At 39.4% G+C, this 13,221-nt stretch overlaps 1 protein-coding gene across 4 annotated transcripts in view; it reads left to right on the top strand.

Annotated features, from left to right (window-relative positions):
* Window positions 1–13,221, top strand: part of RELN (reelin) — a 651,259-nt gene that overhangs the window by 617,484 nt on the left and 20,554 nt on the right. For all 4 annotated transcript variants that reach the window (XM_077471873.1, XM_077471875.1, XM_077471874.1 and 1 more), the window contains exons 61-63: window positions 2,023–2,242; window positions 3,393–3,590; window positions 3,797–3,895. In XM_077471873.1, coding sequence (XP_077327999.1) covers window positions 2,023–2,242; window positions 3,393–3,590; window positions 3,797–3,895 — 517 coding nt within the window. The remainder of the gene's footprint in view (window positions 1–2,022; window positions 2,243–3,392; window positions 3,591–3,796; window positions 3,896–13,221) is intronic.

Genomic DNA, 13,221 nt, shown 5'->3' with positions numbered 1-13,221 from the left:
CTTTGTTATGGCAGCAGCTAGCTATCATAACTCTGGTATCCTCTTCTTCAGCCAGTGGTCTGGTTTCCGATAATAGAGGTCTCTGGGAGATTTGCCGCGAGATCACTTTTATCGGCAGCGGGAGTGGGCCCCCCTCCCGGCACACTCTGGTGCGCTCTGCCGCTTACCGCTTACCGGAGCCTTCGGCAGCGGTGGAGGCAATTGGATGCTCTTGCTTGCTGGGTATGGAGAAGAGTGAGGGGAAGATTGACTCCACCTGTCTCTATACTGTTGCAGGGTGGAAGCAATGTCAAAACGTCACTTTCGCCCATAGCTCTTAAAGGGCTAGTTTGTTTTTTTTGTTTTTTTAAACCACTTTTTTTTTTTGCAGCAGCGCTTAATTGAGTCCATCCATTTAAATAGACCCCCAGATAAAAATGATATAGAATGTAAAGAATATATATTAAAAATATAAAAAAATATATTAAAAAATATTCAAAAATAGACTTGCAAAGTTCTAAAAAGGAAAGGAGAGAAACCAGTAAACCAGTGTCTTGGGTGTAAAAAAGAGAGAGTCCTTGCTTCCCCTTTAACTGCGTCTTCCACTAGAATCCACCACGTGAATCACCAGAGATCCCCTAATGGGGATACACTCACCAGATAAAGATCAAATACAGGCCTTTGTGTATATGGCTCTTTTCTTTATCCACCTTTTTCCCTGCTATTCTCGATTCTCACCACCAGGTGTCAGCTCAGGATGGGATGGGTATCCGTAATATCTTTGGCTGACACTTTGGCCACTTGCTCTCAAGGCTGGGTAAAGTTGAACATCATTCTGCCTCCAGACAGGGTTAATTGGGGTGCATTCATACTATGTGAGAGCGAATAAACTGCCTGCATCCAGGTCAATCACTTGCATGTGATTGTTGCTTGAGCAATTTGTTAGACCTGCTTTGGTGAAAATGATGTCCTCATTGACGCACAGTCCATAGATGTGAACCAGATCTCCAAGTTATAAGAGATCATGTACAGTATGAGATTGCAGGGCTTCCTTCCACCTCCTTACCAAAGCAGGTCTAACAAATTGCTCAAGCAACAATCGCATGCAAGTGATTTAGGACGCAATGTATACACCATTTGTTCATTTTTTTTTATTATTGCATTTTAGTATAAATATGAGATCTGAGGTCTTTTTGACCCCAGATCTCATATTTAGGAAGTCCTGTCATGATTTTTTTCTATTACAAGGGATGTTTACATTCCTTGTAATAGGAATAAAAGTGACACGATTTTTTTTTTAAAGAGTACAGTGTAAAAATAAAAAATAAAAAGGTTAAATAAGCTTGCATGCAGAAGCGTACGCATACGTGAGCAGTACCCGCATATGAAAACAGTGTCCAAACCACACATGTGATATATCACCGTGATTGGTAGAGCGAGAACAATAATTCTAGCCCTAGACGTCCTCTGTAACTCAAAACATGCAACCTGTAGAATTTTTTAAACTTCACCTATGGAGATTTTTAAGGGTAAAAGTTGGTCACCATTCCACGAGCAGGCGCAATTTTGAAGCGTGACATGCCGGGTATCAATTTACTTGACGTAACATTAGCTTTCACAATATAAAAAAAATTGAGCTACCATTAAACTGCTGTCTTATTTTTTAAATCAAAGAAGTGTATTTTTTCCAAAAAAGTGTGCTTGTAAGTCTGCTACGCAAATACGGTGTGACAGAAAGTATTGCAACGGCCGCTATTTTATTCTCTAGGGTGTTAGAAAAAAATGTTATTCAATTTGTTAATTTTTTAGCAAAAATACGTTTTTATCTTGTAAACAACAAATCTCAAAAAGAGGCTCGGTCTTTAAGTGGTTAAGACCTAGTCTTCAGGAGATTGTGACTCAGTAATTAATGAAAACGTAAATAATTAATCCTGAAATAGCTTAGCAAATGTATTTGGAATTACTGTTCAGTGCTGACTTACAGATAAATCTCATATTAGCTTTGTTACTAAGGCTGGTGCATCTTACTATATTTACTTACAGGTGATGACTGCTCTATATTTAACCATGACCTTCCAAGTTACATTAAAGATAATTTTGAATCTGAAAAGGTGACAGAAATAAACTGGGAGAATATTCAAGGAGGTTTAATTGGAAATGGATGTGGACAGCTTTCCCCATATGCTCATGGAGACTCTCTATACTTCAATGGTTGTCAGATAAGACAAGCCATTACAAAACCACTTGATCTCACAAGAGCAAGGTAAATACTAACTGTTTAGTATGGCAATATATGCTACATGGGACAGGATATGCTACCAACTAAAGCTAGCCATAAACAAATAGAAATTTCAGCTGAACTGGACATATTTTGATCAGTGTGTTGATTGTTGGGAAACTTTTATTGCTCAGTGGCTGCAGCTGCTGATCTGTGCATTCTGACAGCAGAGAGTCACACTGTCAGAATACAATATCCCAGCAGGGTGAATTCTCCATCTATGTCATTTGTGTGGATGGACTAATCTGTTCTTTTTTTATTCATCTCACTGGCTGAACTAAAAAACAAGAACCATCTATGGCAAGCTTTAGTCACTGCCTTCATCCAATCATAATGGTTTCTAGGGCACCAGAAGGCATGGAGAGTTAGGCCGCGTACACACGGGCGGATTGTCTGGTCAACTAAGTTCGTCAGACAATCCGACAGACAGTCCGTTCAAAATTTGCATGAACGGACTTGACCACACACGATGAGCAGACAGTCCGCTGAAAGCGTGCGCGATGACGTGTACAGCACGTATGACGGGACTAGAAAAACGACGTCCTATACACTGCAATGCAACCTTCGGCTGTGTAAATCCTTTCTGAGCATGCGCCATACTTAGTCCGTCCAACTTGCCTACACACGAGCGGACTGTCCGCTGAAACCAAGTTTGGACGGACAAAACCAAGTTTGAACGGACAAAATTTCGGAAATTCCGTAAGACTTTGTTCGTCAGACAGTCCGCTGAAAAAGTCCGCTGAAGCCCACACACGAGCGGATTGTCCGCTGAAACACGGTTCAGCGGACTAAGTTGGACAGACAATCCGCCCGTGTGTACGCGGCCTTAGATTTCTTGCCAAAGAAGTGAAATATTTTTTAACAATTAGCAGAGAAAAGGTAACAGACAGAACAAGAGACAACTAGGAGGGGAGGACAAATATCCAAAAACTGTCAGTCTAGTGGTGTACATTGCTGAATATTGAAAATTAATATACAGTAAGATATTGCTGACCAAACCTATTGACCGATGCTGGGTTACTGTGGATTAACATTATTTTACCAAATTTGTAATCTACCCAGCTCTTGGGAAGATATGCATTTTCAAGGTTGCTGCACTCACTGTCTAAAAGTTACTTTCTATTTTTTCTTATAGCAAAATCATGTTCGTACTTCAGATAGGAAGTATTGCCCAGACTGAGAGCTGCAATACCAACCTAAGTGATCCCAACACTGTAGACAAGGCGGTACTGTTACAGTACAGCGTCAATAATGGCATAACATGGCAAGTCATTGCCCAGCACCAGCCGAAAGATTTCATACAAGCACAAAGAGTGTCCTACAATATTCCACTGTAAGTATTGTATATAAGTGTCATTGTCATGTGCTGATATAGAGGTTTTATGAAATGTATCAAGAGGAGATGTACAATGTGCCCTATATTTCTGTTTCTTTGTGCAAAAAACATACCAAGAGCAGCAAGATAACTAAAGAAATCATGTTTAGTTGTGGTTTATAGAACATATTGACTGAAAAGTTTGTTTTGCTGCATTGTTATAGGGAAGCACGTATGAAAGGAGTCCTACTGCGATGGTGGCAGCCCCGCCATAATGGAACAGGTCATGATCAGTGGGCTCTGGACCACGTAGAAGTTGTACTGTGAGTATCTTCTATATTCATATCCATTAAATAGAAACATTCCAACTCCATCGCTAGAGTTAAAAATCCATTCATCTGTCTCTGTGTGGATATGTAAGTATCCACCTTTCACGATTTTCTTATTATTGTCTTGTAGAAAAACTTATAGGCTTGTTTAACATAAAGTAACACATTGATGTAAAAATGTTAGCAAAAGCTTTCAGATGTATATACAGTAAGGCACTCTTCTCTATCCTTAGGGTAGTATCAGAAAATATGACAAGTACAGTTTTGAAACTAATGATACTCTAACAAATAAAAAAAATGATTTTGCTTAACCATCCCAATGTAAAAAAACTGTTAATACAACTCACTGTATCTGGTAGAAAAAATGTTGATTAATAGCAAAACAAAGAAAGAAAAAAACAACATTAAAATCGGTACCATTCATACAGTAGCATTTATACTGATAAAAAAGCATGTTTACCTCATAAATGCATATAGTTATGACCAAATGTGACAAATAGATATGTTGGCCTCTCCCCCTGGCTCGTGTTGCCACTGTGAGGGGGGGATATATGTATGCAGGGTCCAATATGTTGGACTGGTAGTCCTGCAGAAGGATGTTCAAGTATAGTCCTTTTCACTGGGTAGTTCCAAACCAGCACTTTCTGGATTTAATCAAGAGAGGTTCACATAGTTCATATTGAAATCTATATGGATTGATAATGATAGGGTAGCTGAGTATAGTTGAAGTTACTGCAGTGGTCCAGAGGAGGTTCCATATTCAGGGTTCTAGATGTGTGGTTTTATATTAATATAGCCACAAATTCAAAGGGAAGACACTCCGTACTCCTGAATTACCTCCCTCACACTGTGTGCTTGATCAGTTGGATAGAGTCACATGACAAACTCAAGCTACCAGTCCTATGCAGACCAATTGTAATCTAAGGTGATTGTACACATAATTGTGGAAAAGTCCCACATCCAGAAAAGTATAGATATACTTATCAGGTCCTGATAATTGTGACAGAGGTAATTCAGGGTATGGAGTGTCTTACCTTTGTGGCTATATTTATATAACACCCCACATCTAGAACCTTGAAAATCAAACCCCCCTGGACCACTGCGATAACTTCAACTATACTCAGCTACCCTATCATCATCCATCCGTATTGTTTTCAATATGAACTCTCTTTTGATTACATCCAAAAAGTGCAGGTTCCAGTTTGAAGCCACTCAGTGAAAAGGACTGTAAGTGAACATCCTTCTGCAGGAGTACCAGTCCAACATATTGGACCCTGCATACATGTATCCCCCCACAGTGGCAACACGAGCCAGGAGGCGGGGCCAACATATCTATTTGTCACTTGTGGTCATAACGATATGCATATATGAGGTGGACATGGCATTTTATCAGTAGGAATGGTACTGTATGAATGGTACCGATTTTAATGTTGTTTTTTTCTTTCTTTGTTTTGGTATTAATAAACATATATTTTTCTAATGGATACAGTGAGTTGTATTAACATTTTTTTGACATTGGGATGGTTGAGCAAAATCAGGTTTTTAATTTGAGTTAGAGTATCATGAGTTCCTTACTGATAGCTCCAATCCCATCCCCTTCCCTATTTGTTTATTTTGATATAAGCTTACATGGAAGTTTTGCATTTGCAATTTTGTACAAGGTAGTATCTTGAGGGTCATTTCATTCTAGTGTTTGAGTTATAGTTTTGAAACTACAGTGAAATAATCTGTGTGGGGGCTTCCACACTTTGTGAGCCTGAAGAGGCTACCAGTGGTCATTTGAGGACCCCTAAAGCACAGGAATAGAGTACAAATGCTCTCAAATTCAATTAAACTGAAGCTTTGCTATTCAAGGCCCAGTAAAAAAAGCGAATTTAAGAATACATTAGACTACTACTATCATCATAAAAATTCTACAGTTCGTTTCTTTTCAATTACGTTAAACATCTGATTTACATGATAGATATAGGCGAATAACCCTTTATAGTTTTAGGGATCTGTTCACCCAAGATTCACACATTTTTCATGGAAAATCCAATTAGACAAATGTGTGACTCTTGGGAGAAAAGTTGTGTAACTTATGTTTTCTAAATATACTAGTTCTGACACAAGGCAGCGAATGTGCAGCAGTATTAAAATTTAGTTTTATATAAGAGTGGGATCTTGGTTTATTTTTTTAGCAAGCATTTGAGCACCAATTCTTGCAGTCCTGACACTTTAGGCATGGGTCATGTTGCTTATTTAGAAATATGAGCCTGAATCCACACCATTTCAGAAGGTTCTCTCTTTATAAATATACCATGCAAACCCAATGGGAAGTCCTTTAACACCAAACCTAGCCCTGAAGCATATTGCTATTTTATCCTGGCCTTTTTCTAGATTAATTAGTGAGCTTCTTTAAAAAAAAAAAAAAAAAAAAAAAAAAGCATGGGTATATGGGCACTGCCATGAGAGACATATACCAATGCAAACAAATTAAACATAGAATACCATTCAGCAGGGAGAGGTTCTAATGCAGCATAAAGGGCAACACTGAATATGCACAAAACTGCTTACATTGTGGTTTAGTGCTCTGACTTCCATAAAAATTATCTAGGGATTTCTTCAGAATATAGATCACAAAATTGAAATGATATTCTGTTGGACATTAAAGTTCGGTCCCTCAGAATTGCATTCAAAGGGCTAGGTTTCTTCCCAAACTGAAAGGGTCAAAAAAGATCACTCCCCTACTGTATAACCTAGAGCACACAACTGTTGGCATACAGATATCAGCTTTTCATGACACACTGTACTTTCACCTACTTTAGCAGCTGCCGTAGTAATGTAAAACTGGGCACAGGCAGGCAGGCAGCCAGATCTTCTGTCAAATCCTTCCATAAATTATATTTTCCAGTATTCTATGCAGTTTGTCATTTAAAGTGATACTAGACACATAGGGGTTTATTTACTAAAGCTAGAGTGGGCAAAATTAGTCATAATTCTAAATAGAAACCAATCAGCTTCCAGGTTTTATTGCCAAAGCTTAATTGAACAAGCTGAGGTTAGAATATGATTGGTTTCTATGCAGAAATGTGGATAATTTTGCCCTCTCTAGCTTTAGCAAATAAACCCCATATTGTTTAATTTACATTGTCCCCTCTATTTCTGTATGGATGATGGCACTATATTTATTTTAAAAAAAACCTAAGTATTTTTTCCAAATCGTAATAATAATAAAAAAACAAAAAACAAACAGCCTTTGGAATACAGAGTAAAAATAAATAAATAATATCAATAAACTGTTTTAAATTGTCATATAAATATTCTATATATTTGAAATCAAATTTTTTTTATTGCCATTGTTTAATGGCATAAACAGACGCCTTCCCTATATAACAATCTGTTAATCCCATCAGCCGAAGGTATCCAATACTGTCGGTTAGATCCATCCGGGGTGGTAATCCTCTGAGTACACAGGCATATAAGAAGAAAAAACGGGAAAGATTCTCAAAGGTACTCTTCAATAAGGAAAAAAAAATGGGTTAGACTAAATATCTTTATACTTATTATATACACCCAACTCCAGCACACTTAGCTAAAATTAAGACAAAATGGACGCTAAAGACAGAATACTGTCTTTATCGTATTAGGGACCTTTGACCTTGTTTCATCTTTGAGCCAAGTGGATCTTATATATATGGACATGAAACTAAAGAAGTAATGACATGAGACAAGACGTCAATATGGTGAGCTGTATCTACCCTCATATATTGGAAGGAGATGTTTATTCAGGCTGTTAACCTCCCTGGCGGTACGATTATTTCGGATTTTAGGTGCTAAAAGCGGTACCATTATTTTGCATGAAAATTTGGCGTTTTATATTGTAGTCCTGCAATTCTTAGGAATAACTCACTTAAATCTGTCCAAACCAGAGTCTAGCAGACATCCCGGGTATGATAAAGTTTGAAAAATGAAATCATAAATTATAATATAATAAATAATTATAAATAATTGTACCAAATAATAATATAACAATAATAAAAATTATTCAATAATGTAATCAAATCAAAAACACTGAAATTTGCTCAGTTGCAGAATTGTCACTGTCATTACTTTTCAGTATTTGATGACGGATCTCCCCACAAATCGCTATCGCTCAATTCTGCGAGTGATTCTAATTTATTATCGCTGTTTTCTAGCTGGTCTAAAATCATTTTTGATGTACAGTGACAGTTTTGGTTGCTATGGGCAATCTCCAGTTTCCAGGCATAAAGAACAGTTTTTATTATATAAAACTGCATGCAGGACACTGGGCAGACCACTAGGGACAACGGGGATGTGAAATATTTACATACAGCAATGTAATCTGTAAGATTACATTATACTGTATGTATACTGTTTGTTTCACTTTTTGAATTTGGCGCCGATCTCCGTGCCCGTGCGTCGCAACGCTCGCAGGGCACGGAGATCGGCGATGTAATGCATCGAGCGAGACACGGCTCGCTCGTACAGCGGGGAGACAACGCTGGATCCGAAGGAGAAGGTGAGTAAACCTCCTCCTGGATCCAGCGACGCTGTCCCGAGTCTGACTCGGGGATACCGCTTTTGGTATGAAAAATCCACCCCGAGTCAGACTCGGGAATACCGTCAGGGGGGTTAATAAGCCGTTTGTTTCCTTGAAATCTGTCATCTCCACATGTACCAGTCCATGATTCATAGATCTATTTCTTGATGAGTCTCCATGAATATCTATACAGAATGTTCATGCAGTAAATTACAGCTCTTGTCTTTTTTAAGTTAAGACTGACAATACTATATAAATGCACATGCACTTTAATCAATCAGAGCAATGAAACAATCTTTCAATATAGCCTAATTTCAAGTATTTTTTTAAATTCTTCATGAATAATTCTTATTTCATATAACAATTTTTGAATTGGACTTTCTGAGTATTAAGATTGTTAATATCGTTCTGAGGGAAAGCTCAAGTCTATGGTGTATGAGAGTTGTGTACGATTGGGTGTGGTGGCCACCTGTGTCCCATTAAGACATTTTGTCTTCATTTTAGCTAAGTGTGTTGGAGTTGGGTGTATATAATTATTGTTTTCTAACTTTATAAATGTGGTTAATCATTAAAGATATTTAGTCTAACCCATTTTTTTTTCCTTATTGAAGAGTACCTTTGAGAATCTTTCCCGTTTTTTCTTCTTATATGCCTGTGTACTCAGAGGATTACCACCCCGGACAGATCTAACCGACAGTGTTGGATACCTTCGGCTGACGGTATTAACAGATTCTTATATAGGGAAGGCGTGTTTATGCCATTAAACAATCCCTTTCAATCTGGACTAAATTGGATGAGCTATTGTGTGTTCCCTTACCCCCTTCCTTTTGTTTTTGCTTTATTATTTTTTGGCAATGACATGGTGTGGGCAGATTTATGCCAGTCATAGACCATGTCATGCCCCTCCAGCCTGTGTCTTAGAAGAGGGTGGTGAAGCCTTCATTAATCTACATGTAATATCCCACCCCAATTGTGTTTAGCTGGTTAGTGGGCATGAGAGAGAAGGGAGGGAGTGGGCTGTAATTTACCACTGTGTAAACCCCCACATGTGTGGCTCTATAGCAGGGATATGCAATTAGCGGACCTCCAGCTGTTGCAGAACTACAAGTCCCATTAAGCATAGCAAGACTTTGATAGCCACAAGCATGACACCCAGAGGCAGAGGCATGATGGGACTTGTAGTTTTGCAACAGCTGGAGGTCTGCTAATTGCATATCCCTGCTCTATAGTAATATACACTGCTTGGATGTGACCAGGAGGAAATGCTCAGTATAGAAATTCACTGAAAACTAAGGCCGCGTACACACAGGCGGACTGTCTGGCCAACTAAGTCCGTCAGACAATCCGACAGACAGTCCGTCCTACTTTTGAATGAACGGACTTGACCACACACGATGAACAGACAGTCCGCTGAAAGCTTGCGCAATGACGTGTACAGCACGTACGACGGGACTAGAAATACGACGTCCAATACACTGCAATGCAACCTTCGGCCGTGTAAATCCTTTCTGAGCATGCGCAATACTTAGTCCGTCCAACTAGCCTACTCACGAGCGGACTGTCCGCTGAAACCAAAGTTGGACGGACAATATTACGGAAATTCCGAAAGACTTAGTCCGCCAGACTGTCCGCTGAAAAAGTCCGCTGAAGCCCACACACGAGCGGACTGTCCGCTGAAACACGCTTCAGCGGACCAAGTCCGTCAGACAGTCCGCCCGTGTGTACGCGGCCTAAGAGTTGCCACCACAGCTGCAAAATCCCTAGCTGAGTTGGTGATATGTGGACATTGTAGTGAAATTGGGTACATGTTTCTATGCTCTATATTTAGCCAGTTTATGTGTAGATAATTTTTATTTGTAATATTTTATAGCTGCTTTCCAGAATACCCATTCTCACATCACACTACATAAAACTGAAACACACAAGATGAAGGTTTTTTTTTTGTTTTGTTTGCTTGCTTTTGGAGTATGCACATTTTTGAGTGTGTCTTCACATCTGCACAGTGACAGCTGCAGATCAAAAATATTTGTTGTTTTCAAAGTTCGGCTTGGGTGCAGTAAAGGTGTCCTAGGGGATGCCTGTAATGCACTACAAGTTAAAGTGACACTAAACTCTGGCTAGAAAGAAATCTATTCAAGTATGTATTCTTAACCTCCCTGGCGGTATGATTATGTCCAATTTTTACGTCTCAAATCGTACAATTGTTTTGCATAGAAATTTGGTGTTTTATATTGTAGGCCTGTAATTCTTAGCAATAACACACTTAAATCTGTCCAAAGTCTAGTAGAGTGAGTGAGTGACTTGTATAGCACTACCTATGCGAACTGAATCGCCTGAGGGCATTGACATACACATACACATATTAAGGCCAATTTTTTTTTTTTTAGACAAGGTCTAATTAACCTACCGGCATGTCTTTGGAGTGTGGGAGGAAACCGGAGTACCCGGAGGAAACCCACGCAGGCACAGGGAGAACATGCAAACTCCAGGCAGATGGTGTTGTGGTTAGGATTTGAACCAGCGACCCTATTGCTGCTAGGTGAAAGTGCTAACCACTACACCACTGTGCTGCCCTAGACATCCTGGGTATGATACATTTTGAAACACAAAATCATAAATTATAATATAATAAATAACTATGAATAATTATAAAAAATAATTATTAATAATAAAAAAAAATCCCCATGATTCACTATCACTCAACTCTGCAAATGTTCTAATTTACTATTGCTGTTTTCTAGCTGGTCTCAAACAACTTTTGATGTAAAGCGACACTTTTTGGTTGCTATGGACTCCAGTTTCTAGGCAGAAAGAACAGTACATATAATATAAAACTGCATGCAGGGTATTGGACAAAGCACTAGGCACACAAGAGATGTGAAATGATTTCATACAGTAATGTAATCTGTAAGATTACAGTGTACTGTATGTGTTATGTATTTTCAATTTTTTGAATTTGCCACCGGGCTCCGCCCCGTGCATTGCAACGCTCACAGGGAACGGAGCCTGGCACACAGAAGCATCGGGCGGAGGACAGAGCCCGCAGACACTGCGGGGGAACATTGCAGGATCCTGGGGACAACGTAAGTACACTGCACGAGGATCCTGCAATACAATCCAGAATGTGGCTCAGGGTTACCGCTAATAGTACTGAAATTTAACCCCAAGCCACACTTGGGAAAACCCCTAGGGAGGTTAATTCAGAGAACACCTTATATTGCTGCCAGCCTCCTTCAAAACCTTTTTGCTGCTGTGATCTGACTTCTATAGGTAGCTACCTTCCTTCTCTATTGTCTCACTGTATGTAAAAAAACATACACTCTCTTTTGTTTGCTCCCAACATGGACTAGGGGCTATGGAATTTGTAGTGTGCAGTGCACATGACCCCAACTAACATGCACTGCTTGTTCCAAACAAGTGGAAGTAAAGGGAAAAAGGAGACGTTCAGGAGCCCCAAAGGAATGTTATAAAGAGGAGGAAAAATACAGTAGGAAACCATTACATTGAAAATAGATTACAGGGTCACTAAATATTAGACCCTAAGGGTTACATTTTAGAAAGATATCTGTTATACAGTGAATTAAATAAAGCCAACAACATCTACATATAACACCTGCAACATATGAAACAAAGACCAACACAAACATATAGCTATAGGCGATAGAACAAGAAGTGAAGGAAAATGTTGCCAAAGGTGACGGTATGAAAATTAAAAGTCAGCAGCTAAAAATACTGTAAAAAAGTCAGCAGCTACAAAAAAGTCAGCAGCTACAAATACTGTAGCTGCTGACATTTAATATTATGACACTTACCTCTGCAGGGTTCCCACAATGTCGGCACCCCAGCCAATCTTCAGATCGGCTGTCCGATGCAGCCGCCGCCATTCCTGGTAAGGGAACCTTTCGGCTGCACTGCGGGTTCTAATTGGCGGCAGAGAAAGAAGGAGGGGGCTGAACTTCCGAGCAACCAGTCTGCACCCCTGTCTCCTGGAAGTGGGGAACTGTGCCTGTCGAAAACAGGTACCCCCCTCCAAAAGGTGCCAAATGTGGTACCGGAGGGGGAGAAAAGACAGATAAGCAGAAGTTCCACTTTTGAGTGGAACTCTGCTTTAAGCTCAATAGAGCCTTGGCTGACATTTTGCATTGACAACATAAAAAACTCTACATTGCAAATGTTAGGTTACCTAAAGCTTATCTAAAACCAAAAAACTAAATGTAATAGTATTGCAGCTTACCAGTCCTTAGATGTTATGGCTCTTGTTTTTTCAGACTTCCTGTATTTTAACACTTTCCCTCCTGGCCTATCGCAGATTGATGGCCGGGAGGGCCTTTCATCCTCCTGAGAGGACATCATATGACATCTTCTCAAAAGGTGCCACTCAATAGGCAACACATGCTACGCAATCTGTCACCGGCTGTGCCCATCTGACACATGCGATGGCTGATCACTATATTGGCCCACTGACAGTGTCGTGTGATCGCTGTGAACAATCACAGCAGATCACATGACAATTGTAACCAATGAATGGCTTCCTTTCATGCCATCCATTGTATAAAATTGTGTTGCTAGCTATGATTGGTAACAGTGATCATATGGTGCAGACAGGGCAACTTACAGCCCATCTGTATCATGTGATTAGCTTTGGCCAATCACAACAATCATGCAGTAAAAATGGTTGCTTATACTAATAAAAATCATAATGTTAAAAAAAAAAACAAAAAAAAAAAACATTTTCACTTAATATGGTAACACCGTATTGATCTGGTCACAATGTGTT

This window comes from Lithobates pipiens, unplaced genomic scaffold, assembly GCF_037356315.1.
Source record: "Lithobates pipiens isolate NorthernLeopardFrog02 unplaced genomic scaffold, aLitPip1_a1.2 Scaffold_8, whole genome shotgun sequence".
In the NCBI taxonomy this organism is placed as follows: domain Eukaryota; kingdom Metazoa; phylum Chordata; class Amphibia; order Anura; family Ranidae; genus Lithobates; species Lithobates pipiens.
The sequence above is the reverse complement of the archived record's forward strand: the minus strand, read 5'-3'. Positions and strand labels throughout refer to the sequence as shown.